The 26,941-nt window shown below is 44.0% G+C and overlaps 1 protein-coding gene across 6 annotated transcripts in view; it reads right to left on the reverse strand.

Annotated features, from left to right (window-relative positions):
• STX8 (syntaxin 8) overlaps nt 1–26,941 on the reverse strand; it is a 266,927-nt gene that overhangs the window by 106,940 nt on the left and 133,046 nt on the right. For all 6 annotated transcript variants that reach the window (XM_081162901.1, XM_081162898.1, XM_081162899.1 and 3 more), the window contains one exon: nt 22,530–22,631. In XM_081162901.1, coding sequence (XP_081019027.1) covers nt 22,530–22,631 — 102 coding nt within the window. The remainder of the gene's footprint in view (nt 1–22,529; nt 22,632–26,941) is intronic.

The raw sequence follows: 26,941 nt of genomic DNA on the forward strand, positions 1-26,941 counted from the left end.
GTGTACAACCTTGGCCCACCATTTCTCAGGTACACAAGCAAATGAGGTGTTTTAACTCCCTCTCTACCTATCCACGATTAAATAACAAATCGTGGTGCTTCCAAAACAAACCGAGAACACTTGAGGAAGTTCTCTAAATACAGAAAAGGGCTCCCTCATCAGCAACCTGTACTCAATCTACTGGGCTACACTCCGAGAGGGCTTTTCCTCTAAGAGCGGGAATGTGTCTGGCTTCTCTCCTCATGGATATAAGACAACCCTGGAATCAAGCTTTCCCACAGAGGCGACGTGGGGATCAAAAGAGATGTGTATCTTTGAAAGCACCGTGGACACTACTTCCTCTTATTACCATTACCTTTTAAGCAGGTCATAGAGGAGCCAGGAAACCCTGATCACATTCTCCCTGTGTTACTGTGGTTGTGAGGTTTCTCTCTCTCTCCCACTAGACTTTAAGCACCTTACAGGCATGACCATGGCCGGTGCACCTCGGGACCCTCCCTGCAGCTCATCATTGCTGAAGGGACTCAATAAACATGTGATGAGTGGATGACAGATGACTATGTCACAGCGGCCCAAATGTAATAAATAATAGCTCATTTGGAATCTGCACCTGTGGGAGAATTCTCTGAACACCTGCTGAAGCCAGTACTCCTGTTTTCTCAGCCTATCAAAGAGGGCAGCTGTTCCATTTCCTCTGTGACTGTCCCCCACTCATCTAACCTGGAAAGGGCTGTGACCTTCCCCAGCATCCCAGCTCTCCCAGCATTCAACAGGCCCACTAAGTAGACTTGCCTTTAACATCAACTTAGGAAAATGCCTTTTAGAAACTGATTTCATTGAACATTTTCGTAAAATGAAAATAACAAGGAGCTATTAAAGGTATCTGGCTACATTAATTAATGGAGACGTTATAGCACTAATTTCACCTGCAGAAGGACAGAGTGATAAACACGATCGTATCTCTCTCCCATCATTTAAATCCCATCTTCATAGGATGACATTCAATTCCTGGTTTTCCAGAGGAATGACTTTTACAGATCCCATCCTAGGAAGCAGTGTCCCTTTAGTTTGTGTCTGTCACTGAATGCATTCCTGTTTCATATCCATGCAGCATGTGAGGTCGTCTTTACATTGTCACTTTAAGGGCCTGTGTTCCTTTGGTAGGCCCCACCTTTAAAGTAGGATGGGAAAATGTTAAATTAAGCAATTTCCCAGGGAAATTGAGACTTCTGACCTTCCTTGAAAAATGAAGGGGGCCCGAAAGGCTACCTTGCTGCAATTGCCAGGGGCTGACGCCTTTGAGGGAGGGAGCTGGGTCAATGGCCCACCCCAGGCTCACCTGTTTCTGCACCAGCCTGACTGCGCTGCCCCACGGTGACCACACAGGGGGAGGCCCGGCTCCTTTCCAGAAGATACTTATGTTCATGGATTGCTAATAAATACACACCCGCCACAGAGTATTAGCCACGACCAAAACCAACTCTTAAGTGTAGCTGAAGGAAGACTGGAAGTAGAACAACAACGGAGGGAAGGCCCCAAGGTGAACAAATGCTCAGAAGCAGAAATGGACAGGCTAGGTTTAGAGTGGAGATAACTGGTTTGGTTGGAGTGGAAGGCCACCACAGGGGTCCAGGAGGAAGGTGGTGGCTGAAGCAGAGGGGAGAGAGGCTGCAGAGGGCGTCAGATCCAGAGCCAGGGACCTGGGCTATGTTCTAGGGGCAAGCTGGAGCTCTGGATGGTTTGCCACTAGCAGCATGGCAAAATGGGAGTGCTGATCACAATGGTCACCGGGGGCCATATCGCAGATGCACAGGAGAAAAGTGAGACCAGAGACGGGAACACTGGTGAGCCCACGCACAAAGGTGCAGTAACAACAACCCAGTCCTCATGAGAGTGGGGACAGGGTGAAGCAGAGGGAAGAGACCGAGTGAGTAATACTGTGCCTGGGGAGCAGAGGGCACTGCAGGAAGAGGGGCAGAATGTGAAAAAGTGGTCCGGCTGGAGCTGCTGCAGAGCGGTGCTGCCACTCACAAACACCGGAGGGAGGCTGGCTGGCCGCTCTGGCTTCGAGTGTGTACAGGGATGCGTGTTTGTGGTAGCAGGGTGGGAGGCTGTCAATGACGAATTGGGTCTGAGACATGTTGAGGACCAGGGAGTGACAGGGCAGTGAGAAGACAGACGTGCAGACGGGAGCACACGCAGGGAGAGTGAGTGGTGAGGACGGCTGGAACCAGAGGGTGGAGGAGATTCCTGAGAAAGCAGAGCAGAGGATGGCCAGAGCCGCCAAACAGCAACACTTCTGCTCTGGTTCAAGAAACAGTGGAGATTTAAGTCTTCCATATGTAGCCTTAGAAACCAAACCCAACTGTTGTCCTGGATACGCCCAGCCTCTCCAAGTTTTTCCGAGCCTTTGGCATGATGGATGGGGCTCAGTTTACCCGGAGACAGTAAAATCAGATGAAGGGGGGTAATTACAGCTGTTCTCTCCACTGCTGGTGCAAAGCAGCCAAGACGAGGCCACAATAAAACTACGTCTATTTAAACAGCCAAACTGATCATCGTAACTGTTTCTTTTTTCCTCTTAAAAACCCCCCACACCTTTAGAGCTATATTCCTGCTTTCCAAAGCCTCTCATATAAAGAACCCTAAAGTGAAAGATGCCAAAATAATCCTAGACCTTAAAGAGGCCTTGATTTATCATTTCACAACTGGTTCCCATGCATCCCCCCTTCCATGCCCTTTCCACTTTTTCAGAACTTAACTATAAATTCTGCCACCAGATCAGGAAGGCAGGCAGGGTGGTGATGGATGTGAGACCGGGGTGGGGAGGGTGAAGTGCAGGTCCCGACTGGGAACAGATAAGCATGCACAGTGGCACGGCTGGAGGCTGCTTGCAGATTTCTCACAGGCTGTTCCAGTGATGACTCAACCGGCGACCCTCCCCCCGCCTGCTCCCCCCGCCCTCCCCATCTGCCCTTCCAGGCCTCCCTTCTGCTACTGACTCTAGCTCTGTGCACTGCTGAGCTGGGGAAATGAGGCTTCCACTCCTGGTTTAGGTTCTTTTTTGAAAAATATCAGGTTAATGAATTCTAATTAAAAAATAAAGTTAATTTTCTTTTTTTTCTTTTAATTTATCTTTACTGTTGAAAGTATTACAGATGTTCCCTTTTTCCTTCCCCCATTAACCCCCTCCACACTGCCCCCACCCCTCCTCAGGCCCTCCCTGCACCTGGGCTGGGGTTCCTTACCCTAAAAAAAATTTTCTTTTTAGAATAGATAATGAAAAAATGAGGCCCAAGCACAAGAACTGACTATGGTACAATGAGATAAGTTACAAAACATAAAAATAGCCACTTACAGCAAAGTTAATCTACCTTGCTCATGTCCCAGGACTTTAGCTGCACAGGTATAGGGCTCTTCTTTGCATTTACTTGATTTCACCTTTTAAACAAAGAGGAGCACTTCCCATTTGATAGGGGGATGGGGGACTGGGACAAGTAGGGTCCAGAAAACTGAGGAGACTCCAGGTAAAATGTGGAAGTCGGGGAGCCTGTCTTTTTTCTTTTTTTTTAATTACAGGAGAGAGAGAGGGAGATTAAGAAATATCAATGTGAAAGAGAGACATCGATCGGTTGTCTCCTGCACATACTCTGAACAGGGCTTGAACCCACAGCCTAGGTATGTGCCCTGACTAGGAATTGAACCCGCAAACCCCTGTGCATGGGATGGCGCTCCAACCAACGGAGCCACCGGCCAGGGCGGACAGTCTGTCTTTGACATCAAACTTTTCTCTCTTTCTGTGCTCCCCTCCTACCACCTGGTCCTCATCTGCCCAGCACCCAGGGACCCTGAGATCTCACTCACAATGCTGTCCCTGGCTTGCCAAGATGGCATTCTCCCGTCGCAGGGCTGTCCCTGGCCCAGTGCCACCTCATCCAGGCCTTCCCTCCCCCCCCCCCCCCCCCCCGGGTACTTATTTCCCCATTCAAGTTCCAACTTCCGTAATATGATTTCCTGGTGATATATATATTTTAAATCAAATTAAGTTACTGTAAAGGTAAAGAACAAACTCTCTGAACCCTTGGCCCCATGCACATCACACCAGCTTTTGCATCTACATTAGTAATTTGTTAACGTAAATCACTGGTCATAACCTGGCAGCGAGGGAGCCAGGTCCGGTCTGCAGCTATGTTCTGACCTGGGCACTGTTTTAAAAACTGGCAAGTTTCACATACAATCAGGATTTTCTCTTTCACCCTTTGCACCCCACCCCCCCAAGCCTCTCTCTTCTTTTTAAAGAAGGCAGCCGCTCCTCTGGCAGCCCAGGGCCCACTCTCCGGAGACTGAAACGCAAGTACCTGCTCAGGGCATGTGCTCCAGTTTGGAGGGTTCACCGCTCCCAACTGTTAGGGCCTGGTCCGTGGCTCCAATTTTCTTTATCGGACTGGCTTTGAATTTGTGACCTGGACCTAACTAACTCTCTAGATCAAGGGTGGGGAACGTCTGGCCTCAGGGCCATATACGGCCTGTGAAATCATTTGGTCTGGTCCTGCCAAGGCAACTGCAGGCGGGACTTCAAATTCAATAAGTCTAGGAGCTTTTTTCATAGCTAATTTTTAAGTTGATAATTTTGCATGGCCTTCGAACGATGTTATAAATATCCAAATGGCCCTTGGCAGAAAAAAGGTTCCCCACCCTGCTCTAGGTGAGGGCACAATTAAAGAACTTCGCAGCAGTGGGGAGAAGAAATCTTTTGAGGTATGGGCCTTTCTGCTACAAAACCAGACATCTGTAATGCTAATCCAGACATCCATGATCTTCACATTTATAATCCAACCAGGAAATCTGGAGACAAGTCACTGTAGGTTCCTCACTACTGAGACCAAGAGAAGGCATCATGTGCAGGAGCGGATTCCACAGGGCACACAGGAGGCTTCTCTACTTTCCCTTCTTTCCTTTCAGTACCACTCAGCGCCCCTTCTCCCCCTCTCTCATCTTTGAAATCTCTCTTTCCACTTCTTCTACCTGCCCCCCCCCCAGCTCTCCTCCACTCAGCCATGTATTACCCCAGGAGTGCTCATCTTGCCACACTTGGCCTGTCTGTCCCACTAACCTCAATCCTCAACACTCTGATGTGCCATGAAAAATTAAGAACGTTTGAGAGGCACCAGGGAAAGAAAAAGTTTAGCAAATGATGACCACAAACCACTAGCATTGGCTGCATCTGGTCACTTCCTGTACAAAACTCAAAAACTTTATCAAACACTCGATGGGGGGTCTTCTTGATTGCACAGGTCTGGGGGGAAATTTCACACGCATCCAAATCAAGTATTTTAGGAAACAGAAAACAAACTCAGCAAGCAGGCGGCCAGGAAGTGCACAGGCTCCAGGAGCTTCTGACTTGCTGACTGGTGACAGTGACCCCACTGCACAGTTTGCTGAATCAGATCCAGTGCTCCATCCTGGCCAGTCTTTATCACAGTGACAAAAAGGGACACACTCAGAGAGCAAGCTGCAAAAGTTAGATGTATCCTCAACTTATCCCCTGCTCACTTTAATAGCCTATTGTCATTCTATAGAAAACTGTTTTCCATTTCTAAGCCAGGAAACCCCAGTCCTCCCAAACCGCCTGTGCTGCCTGAAATCATAGGGTCCTAGAGAAGTAACTTTTAATACGAATTGGTCCTTGCTTTTAATGGCTTTTTTCTTTTTATCATTTTAACGTATACATTCATTGGTATTAATTACATTCACCGCGTGTACAACCATCACTACTATCTTTATCCAGAACTTTTTCATCATTGGAGAGGAAATCTCATACCCATTAAGCAATGTCGCCCCATTCCCTCCCGTTCTCTAGCCCCTGACAACCACTGATCTGCTGGCTGTCTCTGTAAACTTCGCTCTTCTAGACATTTTGTATGAATGGAATCATTCCATATGTGGCCTTTTGGGTCTGGCTTCTTTCAGTTAACATAATGTTTCAAAGTGCATCCACACTGTAGCATGTATCGGTACTTCATTTTTTTTCTGGCTGAGTAACATTCCATTGCATGGTGTGTGTGTAAGCTTCGCAAAATGAATGTTGGTGGCTCGGTACTGTGTGGCTGCAAGCAACTAAACTTAAGGGATTTACCCATATGACAGGTGGCATTTCTTTTTAGCAGTGTTAGACATCTGAGTATGGTAGACTACGAGGACAAAATCCAAGTGCACCTGACCCATACCATTCATACGTGGTAACTTTCTATCTGCATTCAAATTCCATCTTTCCAGACTGCTGAGTTGCTAGGTTGCCACACGGCTGCAGACTGCTAAATTTGATTACTCTGTTCATGTATCTTGCCTCCTCTGTAATTAATAAGGAATCCGTGATGATTTGAGACTAAGAATACCCTAGTTCCCACAATCTTTTACCCAATGGCTTAGCATTCATTGATGATTCTGAAACAATTATCCTGGTGGTTGCAAAATGGTGATTTTAGAATTTTATCCTACATTTATTAGCTTGCAAGAAAACCCTCTCCCTGCCCTCACCTCTGCCTTTTTTGACTATCATTGTGGACTCATGGATGCATTTTTAAAATTCAGTGTTTACGACCATCATTCCTATCATTTTCATTTTTATTGCTCTAATTGCCAAAAATTTGACCAGTGGGAGTCCCTGTACGCCAGCTCCTGTGTTCTTGTCATATGTCCTCCTCATTGTATGTCCATTTCTTTGATTTCTGACAAAATACACTGTAAGCTTGACTTATATTTCTCTGCCCCAGACCTGGAATTAGCAGTTTCTACAAGGAGCCTTGGTTCCTTTTTGTGGCAAATAGTATTTAGAACTCAAAATCTGGGTGCTAATTGTGCTCACTGCTACTGAAGTATCCTTGCTTCTAGGCTCTTTCGGTGGTTAAAAGTAGAAAATTAAAAATAAATAAACAAAGTAGAACATTTATTATTTTTTAGTCATGAATCCACAATGATACTGCTAATTCAAATCTAACACCATAAAGTTTGTTCTTACTTTTCCCATTTGCTCATTGCATCTCCCTGGTTCCTGGTTGCTACACAGATGATGAACAGAGAAGAGCAGTGGAGAGAGAAAGACTGGGAAGGAGAAAGAAGGGAAAAAAGACTAGAAAGAGAGAAGGTGGGAAGAGGCGAGAGGGAGAGCACAGGCATACAGGGAGCACCCAGCACTCCAGACTAGAGATGCAGCTTCAAGGTGGGTGTGTTAGGTTCCACGTGATTGGCTGTCAGAGTCCAGGGCCCATCCAAGTGAGCCCCTCGGGGGCAGCTAGGGCCACAGGGCTGGTTGCCCAGAGAAAGCTACTTAGGATTATCTGCAGCCTCCTCTCACTGAAGTGAAGGACAGGGACACCGACTTGCAGCATTACTAGGGAGGAAAGAGAAATTACTACCTGTGGGAGTTACTACCCTCAAAATGAACACATCAGCCCTGGGAGGAAAGGCTGAACAGAGAGCCTCAAGTCCCGACACAGAAATTCTCGAAAGGGCTCCTTATAGTCTTTCGTCACCTACAAACTGAACAGCTCTCCAGGTATCAGGTGAAGCCAGAGACACTCGCTTGGCTAACTGAACTGAGCAGTGTAGACAAGCAGAGTTTGTCTGCCACTTTGGACAGAAAGACTTAGATAATAAAACTCCAGGGTTCATGTTGAGGGTTACTATTGGTATAATCAGTAGTAATTTTATTTCTGTTTTTCTAAAGAACCCACTTATGTCCTTAAATAGCTAAATCTTCTAATTTGCCAAATCAAGTTATATTGTGTTCAGCTTGGAGAGGGTTAGAAGAGGCAGTCATAGGACAACTCCTTCCCGGGTGGTTTCCTTTACCCCGTCCTTACAGCAAGCGAGATCGCAGTCACAGTCTCCACCTTGCAGTGTTACAAACATGCTTTCTCAGCACTTACGGGCTAACAGGGCTTCTTTCCTGAAAAACTTGCCTAAGGTCCAGCATTTATTTATGCAACTGGCAAATGAAGCTATTTTTGTTGGGGAAGGAGGGATATTTAAACTTAATCATATTATAACTGTTAAACTGATCGGAGCCATCACATGCCACCAAAAATGTAAGCCGCAGCTTAAGGAATACTTATGTCAGGAGACAACCCCCAGGAAGCAGTTCCAGATCTCATTTTTTAAAAAAGAAAGAGAAGCAGAGTTAAAAAAGAGACAAAAGAGATGTAAAATTAGATCACAAAGAATAGCCGGTTTTTTTTGGAAGGGCTGGAAGTTTAACCTTTCTCGGGAACAGAAACATAAAACAAATTCAGTGTCACAGTAAGACGTGTCTGCTGCCTAACAAAAAAAGATGTTACTGAAATTACCTAAGAAGTATAATCTCAGAGGACTGAGAACAGGAATAGAGAAGTCTCTGCAAATCAGGCATTCCAGGCAGAAAACTTCCTTCCAGGTTCCAAAAATAAACTGCCAATATTTTAGATGTATGGGTACAGTATATCATTAATCAGTTAACTATGCTTTACTAATATTAATAGGATTGCAAGAATATAGTAACAATAATCCTTCATTCAGTTATACTTATCTTTAAAACATCCTCTAGTTTTTAAAGCCATTTTTGTTCCTATTTCTATTTTTATTTAGGCAAATCAAATAGATAATTATTAAGATTCTGTTACCACACCTTGTAAAAAGTGGCTGCGTGGACCAGTGTGGCACATTATTTTAGAGATGCCAAAGAATTTTAGAAATTATATTATCCTAACTCTGCTATAATTTTGTGGAATAGAGAGCACCAAGTATTTATTCAGTTTTTAATTAGAAAAAAAAGTTATTGTAATAAAATACACATAACATAAAACCTACCCCCTTAACCACCTTCAAGTGAACAGCTCAGTGGCATTAAGCATATTTACACTGTTGTGGTGCCGCCACCATATTAACTCATTTCTGAAAGTGACCACTTTCACCCGGGCAGGTGGCTCAGTGGCTGCAGCATCATCCCAAACACTGAAAGGCTGCAGGTTTGATTCCTGGTCAGGGCACATACCTAGGTTGTGGGTTTGATCCCTGGTCAGGGCAAGTATGGGAAGCAACTGATGGATGTTTTCTTTCTTTTTTCTTTCTCTCTCTCTCTCTCTCTCTCTCTCTCTCTTTTCCTCCCTCCCCTCCCCTCCCTTCTCCTCCCCTGCCCTTCTCTCTCCCCCCACCCCTCTCTAAATCAATAAACATATCCTCAGGTGAAGATATAAAAAAAAGGTAAAGTATTTTAAAAATAAAGTGACCATTTTTAGTTTTCTTTCCAATTCTCTGTGTATTTACAGGTATGAGGTTATACCAGACAAATGGCAACACGGTGATGAAAACCTTAGCTCTATTCCTGCAATCAATTTTTAAAAATAAGACTTTTCAGAAATCCAAGTCATTTTGAAAGGAATTGCTGCTTAAGGTCCAAAAAGGGGAGAAGAGCTCTAAGGAGTACAAATCAGGTGAGCAAACGGGCCGTTCAGGGCACGTGCTCTGCCAGGGCCACCGAGATGCACGCCTGCTGCCGTCAGCTCCCAGCGCAGGTCCGTGCGATACAGCAGCCCTGAGGTGCTGCCACGGGGGGAGGCCTGCGTCACGGACCACTGATACTCAGTCCAATACAAAGGTCATTTTGCTGCTAATCCGGAGAAATTGAACTCAGTGTTCACAATCATGGACAGAGAAGACCCAACAGTGATAGAAAACGAGCCCCAAATCAATTATTCTAAGGAATTTAACGCTGGTTCAGTGACTGAAAATTGTCATCATTGCCTGGCTCTGAAATACAAAGGAAATGTGAGTAAAAAAATAAATACCGAGTCCCCAGAGAGGCTCTGTGGGAGCTGATTAATGGATCCCTGGAGCTGATAAAAACTTTAATGAATGCAACAACGCAGAGAGTCAAGTTCTTTAAAAGTTAATATTAGGACTCGTAATATTGCATTTCCAAAGGGTTTAGTAAAGGAGACTTCTTTGTTTTCTGACCACAAATTCCCTTAAACTACCCAACCCCTCCTGCTCCACTCTAACACGTGCAGTTCGAAGTGGGCATCTGTGTTGTTAGGACCAAAAAGAAGTCACAGGGCAGGTCCTCTGCACTGTCAGCTCTGCTTTGCAACTGAGCCACTGTTCACATGGGCACCACCCTGAGGTGTGCGGCCTGGTGCCCTGCAGCAGCAGCAGGGATTCACTCATGGACAGAGCAGTGTGGCCAACAGAGAGGCTTTGTAGAGAGTTAGAAATGACTGCTGCCACTATGAATTGCTATAATTTCTAAAAATGTTATAAGGTCCTTCTTTAATTTTGCTTGTTTCTATGTATACCCTGAGAAAGTAGATACCTACTAAGACGGGCTTTTGGTGGCTACCTGGGCCCAAATTTTAAAAACCAGAGCCTAGCAGCTACTTCTACACAGGGGCCTCTCAAGCAAACTGCACTTCGGGAGAAGCCTGCACTGAGCTGCCTGCCTGCACTGTGTCCCTGCCATTGAGCAGCCCTTACAAAGGAGCCCCTGGAGTCCTATTTCAACCAACAGGACTGAGGCTTTCCCCATCCAGTAGGAGCTGTGTGGCTCCACACAACCAGAACACCTCTATTCTGACCAATCAGGACAGTGCCTTTTGGGCCAATCAAACTTCAAGGATTTGGAGTCCTCATTTGCATGATAACAGACCAATCAGGGACTAGGGGCAGGGACTTCTGTCCATAAAAACCAGCTCCCTTCTGGCTCAGGGAGCACACTTGCCCTTCCGACTAAGACTGCATTTCCATCTGCCAGAGGAGGCCAGCACTGTCCAGCCAGAGGGCCTGGCCTGGGGGCTGCCTCACAGTGGTGCTGTTTTCACAGCTTTGCTGTATCATGGTTGAGCTGTTTGCATTGAGTAAAGTTTCCTTCTTCATCACTCCCCAAATTGGGGATTCCTGTTGGGGTTGAACTGGGCCACTGGTTGACACGATTCAAGTCTATCAATCAATGGTGATTGTTTCTCCTTGGCAATGTGGGGTATCACGGCTAATAGTGAGGTCAAGCAAGCTCATTCTCTGAGTGCATACTAGTAACCGGCTGGGCTGGAGGACCTCAAACAGAATGACAAGCACTAGAAAGTCAGGAAAGCAATCTGACATTAAAATTTTTGTTTTGATAATACACAAAGAAGAGAATCCACTTGAGAGTAATTGTGAGTTTAATAACCTGAATCCAGCTACATGTCCACTGAATCCATTTTATTGTTATAATTCTTAAGGGGGGAGAGGCAGGAAACTCTCAACCAAAACTTAAATTTTAGGGAACTTTCTCAAAAAATAAAAAAATGCCTACCAGCTCACTTTAAAAAATATAACTAAAAATAGCCCCAGAGCTATAATACCAACTTGAGAGAAAAGCATAAGGAATCTCTCTATTCACCAATTCAGGACTGAAGACTTATTCTCAATAACCCATTCCTTAATTTTCCTATCCAAATACATACCACCAAACTTTCTCATACCTTCCATTGCAACATTTCCCTTTCTTTCTTGTTTTGTTTTGATGAGAAAAATTATGTTTCTTCAAAAATTTTTTCAACCAACACAGCAATACATAACACTTAAGGTAAAAGTCTGTTGAGGTATGATTTACCTCTGCAAGTATCCCACCTGGTGCTCACCTCCCTTGTGAAAGGAAGAAATTGACAAAGGTCTGACCAAGGTCTGATTCACTGGTGTGTGTGTGTGTGTGTGTGTGTGTAGAGGGTGGAGGGGAGTGTCTAGTTATCGTCAAAGGGGTATGGAAGGAGGATGAGAGAGTTGGATGGAATCTCAAAGACCATCTAGTCTAAGCCATTGATTTTATATGTAAAAAGACATCAAGTGACTTCCCTCCCAGGCTTACCCAGCCTGCGTGATTATAGTCACAGCAGAATCCAATTCTTCATTTCACTTCAATTTACAAATATCAAATCAAATCAATATATGAATGAGAAGCACTTAAGTGTAAAGGTGAACCCCTGAAGAATTAGGTTGGGCTGGCAAAATATCCTGAGCCACGACAGGGGCTCTTCCCCCACAGGCAAATAACAGAGGCAACATATACTTTGAGTACACAAAGCATACTTTGTCCCAAGCCTACTGATAGTCTTTCTAAATGCAGCCAGTGCTTGCTGGTCCCATAGGGCTGGGGGAAAGCTGATGAATTCATTGGCGGGTAAACATGACCAGAAAACACGCACAAACACGTACATCAGCAGTAGCGTGAGCCGAGGCCCGTACGGTGTAATTATTATTCCATAACAACATAAGCCACTCTTGGAAATCACACCTTATCTTTCCAAACCACAGCAAGCAAAAACAGTAATCAAAAAATGATTCTACTTTGTGATCATTTCTGACCCCCTTGATGATAGCAGAAGCCACTACCTCGGAACAGATTACAGGAGCGTGGAGGCCTCTGAGGTGGTCACGGTGATAGCACTGAGGCTGTCAGCCCCTATCAATCACCTCCCATTAAATAAAGGTTTTCCAATTTTGTGCTTCTCTCAAAAGCTTTGTTTTGCCTGGATTAAGCTGAAGCATCAACATTTGAACTTACTGTTCTTATTACTACTCCCTAAATAAATGCTATGAGCAGAAAAACTAGCATTTCCATAGTAGGAACTTGAAATCAAAGCTGACAACAGTGATGTGGCCACATATAAAAGATACCTGGCCACAAACACTTCATAGATGCGCATCATACAAACTTCACGAGCAACCCCAGGGCCCAGGAGGGAGGAAGCATTTAACGAGCCAAGAGAAGGAGAGGCCTGCAAGTTGTACATTTTAGCTCCTGCAATGAATACTGAGCAACTCCAGTGTATCTACCTGTGTGCCATGGCACTCTCAGATTTCAGAAGCAGGTCTCCTAAGAGTTTTACTACCTGGCACCTGTTACCTTCATAAAGGAGAAAAGTCATTTTTCTAAAATACAACAGATATTTTAGATATACAGCAGTTTATATATCTAAAATAAACAGATTTATTAGTTTTTAAACTTCCCCCATTTAAAATAAACAGGGGGGCAGTTTATATCAACTGAAAAAGGCATGTCTAAAAATAAGAGCACCTAAGAAGGGACTCATTTATCTTTGTAATCCTGAGAGCCGAGTAGACGTTTGCTGCATTAAGACACCAGACCCATAAGAGGAGGGTCCGCTCATGTAAATATAACCAAGGTTACAATCATGCACGTTCTTCTGTACCAACAGACAGACTTTTCATCCTGATCTTTAATGGCTACATAAACGGGACAAGAGCCAGGAATAGAGCGGTAAGAACAGAAAGTGATGAAGAGGCAAGAGACATATTTCAGAGTTAGTCTCAAACAGGCCTAGGGACTAACTAGTTAGATGTGAAAGAAAGAGGTCCCAAAGTACTACATTGTAACATGTGTTATTTGGCCCACACAGAATTTTTTTAAATGTTAATTTATTGTCAACATTAAAATATTGGGAGATTTCACTTAAAGATCTAGATTTCAGGCTTCTCTTAAAAAAATAAACAAACAGATGATCTGGCGATTCTAGGCCTGCACCCCCACTGGCAGGAATCTGCTGTTCATTCTCTCCTTTGCCACTGGAGATCATCTCAGTGGCCTACTTCATGAATGAAGGTTTCCTGTCTGGCCTCTGAAAGCATTTGAAGTGATTTTGGAAGGTTTGAGCCTGAAAAAATAGGAAGCATGGAAGAGGAAGCCTATTTGGGGATAAAGTTAATGAGTCTACAAAGAACATATACAGATTGAGAGGGTGCTGGGGACAGTCAAGAGACAGTGATTGTAAGCGGATGAAAACACAGGCCTTGAGGTTCAGGTGCAGTTCCGATCTGAGATGCAGAACGGTTAGCTGCCCATGACGTCACCCAAGAGTCAATGAAAATTGACTCTTAAAGAAAAATTGTTAAGAGGAAAAGAGCAGAGGACTGAACCCTAGGTACTGTCCTCAACAGAAGAAGAAAGAAAAGAATGAAAGAGACAAAGGGAGACTGAATTAGCACCAGAGACTCTCCAAGACCAGGTCCTACCTGTCCAGCTTCATTTTCTAGCCTCTCCAGCAGGTCCCCTCGATCCCAGCCAGCCAGTCCTATTTGTTGTTTGAGAAACCGAGTACTGTTGCCTGCCTTAGTGCCTCCTTCAGACCTGTTTCTCCTACCGCCTGAAATGCTGTTTTCTCCCCCTGCCTTTGTTACATTTCTATTCGACTTTCTACAACGAGCTTGAGTGGCCCCAGTGAGGTGGCTTCCACAGTGCCCTGTGTACAACTAGCAGGGCCCTCCTGGCGCTGCCCTCAGCTCGCTGCCTTCCTGTTAGGCTGAGTGCCAGGCACCAGGCCTTCTCCAGCTTCTGACCCTCAGTGCCTGGCGTGGCATCCAGCAAAGAGCAGAAGCAGGGAAAGAAAGGAGTAAGCAGCTGGAGCAGTAGATAGATCTCGGGTAGTGCTGTCACCGAAATCAAGGAAGAGCCATTTCTAATAGAACAATCTCGAATACCAGGAGTCATTCCAGGAGGCTGAGTGGAGGGAGGCACTGTATTTTAGCAAGAACCCGTCACTAGTAAGTTTAGGTGGGGGACGGTTTCTGATACATTATTGGCAAGTAATTTGGTAATATGTATCAAAAGGCTTACCACGGCTCACACCCCGGGTCTAAATAAATCTCTTTGGGAAATCTATCCGAAATGGACAACATGTTTTGTTTGTTTGGCTTTTCAGATTTAACTTTCATGTCCATTTTGAGGGAGCTCCCATCACGTGTCCTGGCAGGAGCCAATGCGCTGCTTCCCACTTGGGATGCCAACGAGGCCAGATTCTTCCTCTGCCCACCCCTGGCAGCCTAGCCTGGCCATCCCGGCACTCCTCTGAGCAGGGGAGGTGGAGAAGGTCAGAAACAGTGGCCTCACTCAGCAGCTCTGGCTGCACAGTCCGACCTGGCTCTCCCTGCGCAGGGACCACTGCTCTGACCCCCAGCCCTCTGGCTTCCTGTCACTTTTCTGAACCTCAAACAACCTTCTAATCAGGGCCCCATTTTTATAAGACAGCCAGAGCCAGTCTCTGATTCTGGCCCTGGAAACATCCTGATACCCTAACTTATAGGGAAAAAACACACACACCCTAAATACGGGGAAAAGCATGATGAATGCAATGCAACATTATCTATACAGCAAAATGTGGACATAATCTAAACTCCCCCAAACAGGAGTACTTAAGTAAGTGAGAGTACAGCCAGGTGAAAGACTAGCACTAATGGTATTAAAAGGAAAACAGGTTTACAATAAAATGTTACAAATAGAAGTTTCAAAAATACAGTATTACTGTACTCTTACAAAATTATTATTTGTAGAAAAAAAAATGACTGGAAATACCAACATATTGAATAGAAGTATCTTTTCCTTAAAATTTTAATTAATTTTTAAATTACAAAAGTAATACAGGTTTACTGCAAACAATTCTAAAGATACCTTAAGAACACATTGACAATTTCCTGTCACCTAGCTCCAAGCCTGGCCTCCCCGCAGCACCAGTGTCAATTAGATCTGCTGCCCACATCTTCTCCAAGGGCTACCGACCTCTACACAGCACTTACTGGATCCTTCCGTCTTCCCTCTTTCCCTCTATCCTCAAGTGTCCCTCCCTCCTTCTCTTAAAGGGGATTATAGATCCTGTTTATTGTAGTTTTGCGCTTTACCAAAAGAAGCTTCTTCTTTTCATCCCTCAGGACTCTGCTCAGTGTTGTGCCCTCTTGGAAACCTCTGCACCCCCTTGGCTGACTTAGACCCTTTTCTTCTGAGGCACATATTAGTGATTTACGAGTGTGTCCCTCCAATACACTCTAAGTTCCCGGGGGCAGGAGCTGTGCCCTGTGTACCTTTCAGCTCCAGTACCTCACCTGGTGCCTGACCTTAGGTGACGCCCAAGACGGTGCTGGCGTGGAAGAAGAAAGGGCAATACGGCTTTGAAGGCGCACAGGCATTAGTAGGGGACCGGGTATTTCTCCACAGAGACCGAACGAGCGATGACACGAGGAAATACACACACATACACGTAAAGAAAAGGGGAGCTGAGGGATTTAACTAGACTATCTCAACAAAGGCGGGCAAAGGAAAGAAGAAAAGTCAGGAAACAATAGCCAAGAAGAATATTCTGGTAAACAGTCAGGCAAATAAAAGAACCTGCACAGTTATTCTTTGGCTTCAGGTTGTTTGAGTTTGCAGAAAGCTTTAAAAGTAATCCCTTGAGAGATTAAACTGTCTCTAAGGTCAGTTAAGTAAACCAGACTGCCTGGAATTCACTTTCCTACCTGTGTTGTATTGGGCTCCAAAGAGCTAACGTAAGAGAAAGTGTGTCCAGTGCGATGTAAAGATCAGGTGGCACCATCCCAGCCCATGCATGCACCTGAGCGCGGTGCCGTTCACTAACTTCCTGGTGGGTAATGGGTGTCAGCAACAAAATTCCAAATTGCAGTAGTATTTTTAAAAAACCAACTGTTTCTAATCGTGGCTGACTTCATAGCTCCTGAGTGTCCCTGCATAACTTACTCAGGGTGGCACCACTGTCCCTAAAGGCCCCTGCGTGCTAGCTTCAAACAGAGCCTCTGAGTCTTATCTACTGACTCAGCTTTTGACAATCAACTTAAACTTACATTTTTAACATAGCTGGCCTTTATTAAGGACCCTCTAGAACCAGTCATGATGTCACCCAACTTGCTCTCATTAGTTTGCAGAATAACCACGGGTTCTAGTAATTGTTACCCTCATTTTATAGAGTAGGGAGCTGAGACTGAGGGCAAACGGCTCAACCCAAGTTGTAAGTGGCAGAGCCTGCACTGTGGCCCAGGTCTGTCTGGCTCCACACCCACGCTGTCCTGCGCTCATCTTAACCACTGAGCCGCTCCCCCCCCCCCCCAAGACGACCACCTTCCGAGGAGCCGAAGGCAAACCAGTGGTTTCAGGTTGAGAAAGTGTTCATGCAAATGTCAGTTAGGCTGATGTCTAACCACATTGCTGAAACCTTGCAAAAATCACAATAAATGTGCTTAGACAACATTACGTAATAGTCAATATGCTGAGAAGCAAGACTGTCCCTCACCCCGAGTCATTCAGGCTGCTTCGTCTGGCCCTTCACAATTGGCCCCGTCCCTCAGACTCAGACGAGCTCTATTTTGAATTCTAATGGGACCGAGGCGCGCTGAATATTTAAACTGCAGCTACACAGATCCTGCTTCTGCACAGATGTCCTCAGTACAAGTATCAGACCTGAAAATGCACGTAAGTACCAATGGAAAAGATCAGACTATTTTGCATTTAGAAGCTGGAAAAAGACAATATTGTTTTCTACTTGATGCTATAATTGAGGTGCGGGTAGGTGAAGAAAAGAGAGAAAAAAACCCCTGCAAAGATCTCAGTTAAAATTTTAAAGCCCAGGCTCCAAGAAGAAGGTTCACAAAGAGGTGCCTGAATCCTTTGTTAACAACTGAACAAACAAATTCATCACCAGGCCCTTCTGTGTGGCCCCCTCAAAATCTGTCTGTACTTATAACCGGGAATTTCCTCCCTGTGAAGGCATTTATGACTGATGATCAGACCGGCCGGGAAGATCTGCCGAGGACACGGAAACAAAAGACCATTTCACGGTTCACAGCCTATTTCGCACTCGCGCTCCCTAAAGTAAATGACGTGCCGGCTGCCCTCCCGGCCCGCTCAAGTGCAGGCAGGGACAGAGTGCCACTGACCAGCAACCCACTTACACATGAGTGAGCCACTACTCTCCACCCCAAATAGTTAAAACATACCTCGCTTGCAGTTTCATGTACGTATGTGTGTGTGTACATATGAAACGACCAATCTGGGCTCACATTTGGGAGAAGCAGGTGATTAACTCCCGGCTCTGTCTTGAGTCTCCCGGACCAAGGCCCTGCCCCCCAAACGCCTTTCTTATTAAGATCAGAAGTTAACTTCCATGGCCTTTGGCTATCCTCTTGTAAATGCCAACACTTCGAGGAAGGGGATATGGTTTATTCTTTCCTGAGCTGTCTCTCTGGGTGATGCTCGCTTCCACTGGTATCAAATATGTCCACCGAGTTTTGAATTTCAGGGTTTTTAAAAAATTTCTAGAAGTTCTACTTGGTCCCTTTTCACATTTTCTATGGCACTCTTTATAGTCTCCTGTTCTCTGAAGATACTTTCTTGCTTGTCATTTCTTTCTTTAAATGTGATAAGCATAACTGATTTTATAACCCATGTCTTATCATTCTAATGCTGCAGGTCTGTGTAGATGGGTTCCCTTGGGAGTTGCTGGTCCTGGCTCGTGTTCTGTTTCTATATATCCTAGGTTATCTTGACTGTGTGCTGGTCATTGCCCTGAAAAATTTATTTTGGGTTGAATCCTAGCGACTTAGTATAAATATGCTTTTCTCCAGAGAGGCATTTCCTTGTGTTTGCCAGGTACCTGGAGCTGTAACAGGTGAGTCCGCCTCAAACCAAACTCAGGGTATGAGGTTTCCTGGCCCACCCTGAGTGTGGATACCCAGGGTGTGAACCACACGAGGGCCTTTTTGTGACCACACCTGTCAGGAAATGTAATTTTTCCTTTCTTTTACTTCTCCTATTGTGTTCAGTGCCAAGGCTGCCTTCTCCACAATTCTCAAAGGCAAGTTTGCTTCTGGTTCACTTTTATCCTAAGGGTGCAGCTCTTTGGGGCCCCAGTTTAATAATAATAATAGTAATTATTATTAATAATAATAATATCAGTAATAATAGGAAGGATCTCCTATTACATTTCCCATTTGGAGCGGGCTCAGGGCTTGACGTTTGCTTGGCTTGCCTGCCCCTCTCAGGCTGTGGAAGTCCCTGGCTTCTGTCTGCAAAAGGGCTCTATCAGATAAAAAGAGAAACTACTAGAAAGTACCTGAGTTTAGAGGCTAGAGACAAGACAACGGGTCAGGTTAGTATGGTGGTTCCTCAAAAAAATGAAGCACCATTTGATACAGCAACTCCACTTCTGGGTATATGGACAGAACATCACGGACTTGAACCAATGCTCGTGTACACCTGTTCATAGTGGAATCCTTCACAATAGTCAAGAGTCCACTGACAGAAATGGACAAACAAAACGTAGTACATACACTCAATGGAACAGTATTTAGCTAAAAAAAAAGGGAAGGAAATTCTGACACATGCTACAACGTAGAGGAATATTGGACACATTATGTGAAATAAGCCAGACACAAAAGGATGACTACTGTGTGATTCCACTTATATGAGGTTCCTAGAGTAGAGACAGAAAGTAGGATGGTAACTGGCAGGGGTAGGGGAGGGTATGGGGAGTCAGTGTTTAATGGAGGGACAGAGTCTCAGTTTGGGAAGGTGAGAAGTTCTGGAGGTGATGGCGGTGATGGCGGCACAACCATGTCAATGTGCTTAGCACTGAAAAATAGTTGCAATGGTAAATTTTAGGGTATATATATTTTACCACAATAAAACACATTTTTAAAATAAAAGGTCTGGCTAATTTTGCCAAGGGCTGCTAGACCCACTCAGCAAAATTCCACAACATGCCTTGTGTTCAAAGGCTTAATACTGACCAATGAAAGTCTTAGAAGTTAATTGCTGGGTGTCATAAATACAAGTCTGACCTCCCTAGAGCTTCGGAGGCCACATGCTGAACCTGCATCAATGTGGGAAAACTAGCACCGCTTGTCAACAAACACATATATAATTACACATTTCCCTTAAAAATGTAAGTGCAACACGTGTTCCTTCAGAGGTATCAGGCATCAGAAATGGTATCAGGATTGTCATTCAGGTGTTGATCTACAATATTAATGGAACTGCTAAGTAAATATTAGGGAAAAATGGAAGGGATAAGAGATACAAATCTCTAAAGTATTTCCATTGGAAGAATAAAGAAATTTCTTCTTTTTGTACTTAACATGGTTGTACTGTCGCATGTCTCCCTTCTGATCACTATGTATAATTCTGCTACAGATAATATATGTTAAATACAATGTATACCTGCTATGCAGCCACTATGTAACAAACAACTAAACATAAATGAGGCATGAGATAAATGTACAGTTGAAATATTTTAAGATACAAAGTTTTGAAAACATGCATTTCAGTAATTCTGGGAGTCTCTGAACTTCTTCTATTAAAAAAGAAAGAAAAAGTTCAGCTCAGAAGGTTTTATGGAAATTTCTGGGTATAAAACCAACACTAGGTAATACCATAAAATAAAAAACTGGCAAAACAGTAGAAGTCATATCCTCTCTCTTTTTTGTTTGTTAATCCTCACCAGAGGATATTTTTTTCTATTGATTTTTTTTTTTTTTTTTTTAGAGAGACTGTAAAGGAGGGAGGGAGGGGGAGCGAGAGAGAAACATCAATGTGACAGAAACACATCGATTGGTTGCCTCCCACACTCGCCTCAACCGGGGCTGGGGATCAAACCTGCAACTTAAGTATGTGCCCTTGTGCCCTTGACCAGGAATGAAACCCGAGACCCTTTGGTGTGCGGGCCGACACTGACCACTGAGCGACACTGGCCAGGGCAGAAGCAGCATCCTTCACTGTGACCCCATGAATGGCCCACACTGAGGCCACTACACTGCAAACACAAAATTTACCGACATGCCTATGAATATGTTCATTTCCAAATAACAGCAGCACACGTGAAAAAGACCTCAGGAAAGGTACCAGCGAATCGGAGGAGCCTTCCTCCTTCGGACATATAGTGATAACAGCTAAGACTTGCTCGTTGCTTACTAAGCGCCAAACACTGTTCTAGTGCTGTGTACCTACATCTCTGCTTCTGTATCCTCTTTATCAATATCATCTAAAACTTCATCTGTATCCGTATCAATCCATTTACTCCCTACAACACCCTCTCGTTCCCATCTCAAGGATGAGAAACCCGAGGCGAAGGGGAGCGTGGGCTTCCCCAGGGTCATACAACTGGTGAGTGGGGAAGCTGGGGGTGAGTTCTGGCTCTAGAGCCCACTACCCACTATGCTCTGGGGCCTCTCCACATAAACACGGAAATTCGGGGAAGACGGGTAGCATTAGGCTCTTTCCACATTCTATACAGTTTAATTTTGATAACCAGGTCATTCACCTTTTTACAGCTGAAGAAACTAAGGCTCACCAAGATTAAGTTTATACAGAAATCAACAATAATAAGAGAGGGGGTGGGAGTGAACCCACGTTGCTCTGTCTCCAAAGTTTCAGGGTCAAGTGCAAAGAACAAAGACCCTGTGGGACCAAGTTATATGAGAAGGTTGGGAAGGCACAATCGAGGAGGCTGGCTTTTGGCAGGAGGAAGCAAGCACATGCCTCCAGGAACAGAAGCACGGAGTAGGTGGGTAACTGATGGATGAGAACTGGGGTGGGGGGAGCAGAACAGGTGATAAAAGGGAAGCAGGTAGGCCCCTCAGAGTTTCACCTCCCCTGAGGCTCTGGAGTCCCCAGCTGCCCGGTTCTCTCGCCTGTTGTTCTAGATTTCTGTTTAACCAGTAAACACAGGCGAGGAAGGCGGTGCTTCTCAGGGTGCACGGCTCAGGTGACCCTCGCACAGAGATCTTTATTCTAAAAGATCAGAGGGATCCATTATATTTTTCATACTGTAAGGGCTACAAGTTGAGCAAAGCATGTGCTCCGATCGATAGGTTTTCATCATGTTGTATTTTTATTTACAGTAAAAGCATTAGCTTGATAAACGGTGCACCTTTGTGGGATGAGGCACCATGACAATCACTGTGATTACTCCTAAGGTCCCCAGCACTTACCATCACTGGCCTCAGGGCAAGGCACTGGACTCAGGCTGTGTGTAATTTAAATCACACAAACTCGGCATCAAACTTCACAGAACAGCAAGTACCTGCATCAGCACTGCTTGGTGTGCTTGTTACATGGTGAACACTCTTGAACTCCGACCTGGCCCTACTCGCTCAGAACCTCTGGTGGGGAGGGGCTGGGAATCAGCCTTTTAAATCACTCTGAGTGATCCTTATCTTGGCATGTGAATGCCCATTTTACTTACAAGGTACTAAGAAGTAAAATGATTGCCAAAGATAACATCGCCAAATACAGGATTTGGACTCACTTGAGCTTCAGAACCTGGGCTCTTAACTGCTCTGGAGTTCTATCTTCAACAATTAAGCTTGTGATTCAATTAAAACCAGGCACAACAGTGAAAGAGATTGCCTTTAAAACCAGATCTGGCACCATCAATCTGCACACTGTCATCCAATTTCCCAAACTATCATTCTCTATAAGCACACAGAAGGTTTCTTATTTTAAATTTTAAAAAATTAATGCATTATACTTCCCCTGAGCTCCTAACAATTCATTTCAGTTTAACAGACTTAGGCTATCTGTGAGCAGTTTCAGTGCTTCATCAGATGGGACTGGCTGCGTCAGAAGCGCAGCCAAACCCCTGCAGTAATTAGCAAACGTGGGAAAGTCAAAGCAGAGCGGACCGCAAGCGGGCAGAGGCGGCACCCTAACTACGGCCCTGGCTCACCACAGGATGCCGACTTTCTGTCCACCAGAGTCACACGCCGGGTTTCAGTGCGGAGCCTCTCGTCTGTGTTCTCCACCAGGTTGGCAAGGTCATCAATTATCTCTAGAAAGGAAAACAAAGATGCATGGTTAACCCTCCAAAATACCCTGGCTCACAGCAGGCTAGCAGAGCTGCGGTGGTCCTTCCCAGGAAAAACTGTCCCAGGCAGCCAGCAGAGGCAAAGCACTCCTGTGTGTTCCTCGAAAACTGCCATTCTCATTCAGAAAAGGGGGGAAACGGTCGTGGTAAAGAAAAAACCTGGCTCAACACAATTTCCAGAGACAGGGGAGAAACATCAAAAGTTCAGGGGAAAGAAAGCATGCCCAACGAGTGTACGGGAAGCCAAGTGTCATTCAGGTGATAAAGGTGACAGACCGACTTCAGGGACAACTGGGGTCCTTCTTAAGAAAACTACTTGATGCTGAAATCTAGTCGCCAAGAATGGAGAAGCCAGAGACCATAGAGAACATGGCGCGCGCTGCACCCATTTAAGTGCTGAGCAGAGAAGAAACAGATAATGGGTTCGGTTACGGGAAGGTGAAGGCGGAACTACAGCTGGAAGCCAGGACGCCGGGGCAGGTGGAAGAAACTGAAGGGGAATCTCTTCATCACTCACAGCAGAGCCGCGTTAAGCTGTTAAAAAGTAAAACAGAGTAACTTAGAGCTTTATAAAATCACCAAAGCTTCAATGTTTTATGAAATGTTTTTTGTTAACCTCAGATGGATTTTTTTAGTAATTACTCTCTTGTAAAGAATCCTTTATGTGGTTTGTTTTTTCATTTTTAACACTAATCTTTTAAAAGCGAACTTAAGCACTAAATATTTAAGGTAGCATATATAGTATGACCCTAATTATGTAAAAATATTTCCACCTACCCTTTTATATGTGTAAACCTAGAAGGACATATCTGGATGATGTTAACCTATCGTCAGCAATGACTATTTCTAGGTGGTGGGATCCTGGGTGACCCTCCTTATATTTTCTTCAGTGTCTGAATTTTTTTTATGATGAAAATGTTATTTTTTCCATTTTGACTCTCTTTTCCTCCCTCCTTTCCCCTCTTCCTCTCTTGCTCACTGATTGCTTTAGAGGTACGTTGTCCTACACACATCACCACTTTTCTTACCAATAAAACAAACAAGGGCGTCAGGGGGCTCCTGGAACGAGGCTGAGCTGAGCTCCGAAGGCCCCGCGGGCGCGCCCTGCAAGGAGGGCGGCCTGCGGAGGCGGAGAGTGGCGCTCCCCCTCCAGCCTCCTGCGGCCATTCCTGCAACTTCTTTTTACTCACAGGCCCTGAGATTTTGTATTCTAATTATTTGTTTGCATGCCTTCCTTTCCCAGAGAGACTAGGGCAGAAACTAACTTGTATTCAGTTCTATACCTCCCACCCCAGGAGAGTACCTGGTACACGGCAAGATAACATAAATACTGAAAGATAAAGGCGATGAATGAATGGAGACTCCCAGATGAAAGCACTGAACAATTCCTAAGCACTTTGATGCTTCTTTAAAAAGTGAATCTAAGCCAAGTTTGTCAAGTACTCATATAACACCTGTCCCGAAAATCCACTATTCATTCACAAGTCTCTATGCCCTTGTCCACAATGACATCCTCTCTCCTGTCTGTCCTTTCACCTACCTAAAAGCTCTACCGAGGTCCCCTCTTCCTTTGAAATACTGGCGACCCCAAGAGTTGTTTATTTTTACTCTATAGTACTATCAGGGTGATTTTATATACCTTTTAGTTCATCGATATTTAAATTAAAAATGTGAGAGTTTTCTGCTCTATAAAGCTCTCCAAAATTCTTGACCCATACAGCCAACTGCCTACTACTTATCTCTACCTTGAAATTCCTACAAACTTCTGACTCTCAAGGTCTCTAAAACTGAACTCTTCATGTTTCCCCGAATCTCAAGTCCCTCCAATAATGGCACCGCCGCTCCTCTGCTTGCCCAAGACAGAAATCTTAGGACTTACTTGACCTTCTCCCTTCCCCTTCTCTTACACTGGACGCTCCATTTTTTGGCCACTCTCAATCCTAACATTCCTCTTAAACTCTACTATTACTAATATCTAGCAAAAATTTTCCAGTGTTGCTCAGACAATGTCCTAACTTACCTTCCTGTTTCTACTCCTGAGTCCTTGTGATCCATTCTCCATACTATAGCCAGGGACATGTTTTTTTCATATTTCAATTAATTAAAATTTAAATAGCCATGTGTGGCTAGTGACTATTATATTGAGTTACAAAGCTCTAAGTATTTTTTTCAAAAAAAGAAAACCCAAACACATACCCACTACCACTATCACCACCACAACTAAGTTATTGCTTTTAAAAAAAATCAACAGAGGGAATAAAAATAAATATTAAAAGTGCATGATTCACTTAAGAGGCGGCAAAAAGGCAAAGAGGAACAAAGAAGAGACAGAACAAAAAGAATCTAGGTACCCAGAAGGCAGACTAAACCCCACTGTATTAGTTGTCAGTTAAACATAAACGGAAAAACTGCTCAATTAAAAAACAAAGAATGTCAGGCAAGATTTAAAACAAAGACAACACAACTATATGCTTTCACAAGAAACTCATTTTAAATATAAAACACAGAAAGTATTTGCATGAGAAAGCTGGCTGGTTTTATTAACATCAGACCAGGCAGACTTCAAGCCAAGGAGCGTGATCAGAGATAATAAGGGCGTTTTCTCGTGAAAGAACACACGTGACAAAAATGGGAAAATCCCGGGTATCTGAATATTAGGAAACTGCCTGTAAATAACCCCCGGGATAATGACCATGACAGTCCAAAATAAGAGTTTGTGGGATGCAACTAAAGCAGTGCTGAGGGGGAAGTTTATTGCTTAAAACACATATATCAGAAAAGAAGAAAGGTATAAAAATCAATGATCAGACTACAGGCAATAGTCATCCGATCATTTCAATGAGTGCATGAAACGGATTAGGCAGAATTCAGTGGTCAATCAGGATACAGGTTCTCAACAAAATGGGAAAGAAAGGGAGGGCCTTCCCCCTGATGAAGGGCAGGTACAAAAACCTTACTTGAACAGCACCCTTAATGGGGGGCACAGAACACTTTCCCTAGGATCAGGAGCAAGGCGAGGGTGTCTGCTCTGACGACCTCTGGTGAACGCTTTGTTAGAAGTCCTACACTGTTTAACAGGAAGAAAAAGGCAGAGAGATTTAAAGAGAGGGTGCAAACGTGTATATCTGACATGACTGTGTACATAGAACATTCTATGGAATCCATTTAAAAAATAACAGATTAAGTGAATTTAACAAGTCCACAGATACAAAATCAATTGTAAAGAGCAATGTATTTCTATATACTAGTGACAAGTGAAAAAATGAAAGTAAAAAACAATATCATCTAAAATAGCATCAAAAACTACATCAAATACTAGAAATAAATCTAACAAAAAATGTGCAAGACCTCTATGCTGAAAACTATAAAACACTGTGGGAGAAATCAAAGACCTAAACAAATGGAGAGCTATACCACATTCATGGATTACAAGACGCAATGTCTTAAAGTTATCTGTCCATTCTCCTCAACTGATCTATAGGTTCAGTGCAATTCCAATCAAATTCCTAGCAGGCTTTAAAAATGAAATTGGCAAGCCAATTCTAAAATGTGCATGGAATGCAAGCGATTTAGAATTGCCAAAATAATCTTGACAAAGAAAAAAATTCAAGATTTATTATAAATATGTAATAACCAAGAGACTGTGGTGTTGGAATAAGTATAGACAAACAGATCAATAGAACAAAACAGAATCCAGAGATAGACCTTGTCTGTGTGTGTGTGTGTGTGTGTCCGTTAATTCTCAACAAAGCTGTCAATAGCAAAATCAGTCAAACAGGGAAAGAAAAGCCTTTTTAACAAATGATGTCGGGACAAGTGGATGCCTGTATGGGGAAATAAAAAAGAATCTTGACCTTTCCTCCCACCATACACAAAAAATTAACTTGAGATGGCTCATAGATCTAACTGTAAAACCTAGAATTGTACATCTCCTAGAAGGAAAACTAGAAAACACTCATGAACTGGGTGGGCAAAAATTCTTGGACAGAACATAAAAAGTCTATCCACCAAAGACAAAAAACACTGGTCAATTGGACTTCATAAAAAAATTTTTTTCTGCTCATCCAAAGATACCACTAACAAAATTAATATACAGACTGGTAAATATTTACAGGCCATATATCTAAGTATTTGTATTTAGAATATATAAAAAGAACTCCTACCTATTAACATTAAACATAACAAACAGACCTAATTTTAAAACAGGCAAAAGATCTGAACAGGTGTTTTGTTAAAGGAGATGTACAAATGGCCAATATGCACATGAAGAGGGG

Source organism: Miniopterus schreibersii, assembly GCF_964146895.1.
Source record: "Miniopterus schreibersii genome assembly, chromosome: 16".
Classification (NCBI taxonomy): domain Eukaryota; kingdom Metazoa; phylum Chordata; class Mammalia; order Chiroptera; family Miniopteridae; genus Miniopterus; species Miniopterus schreibersii.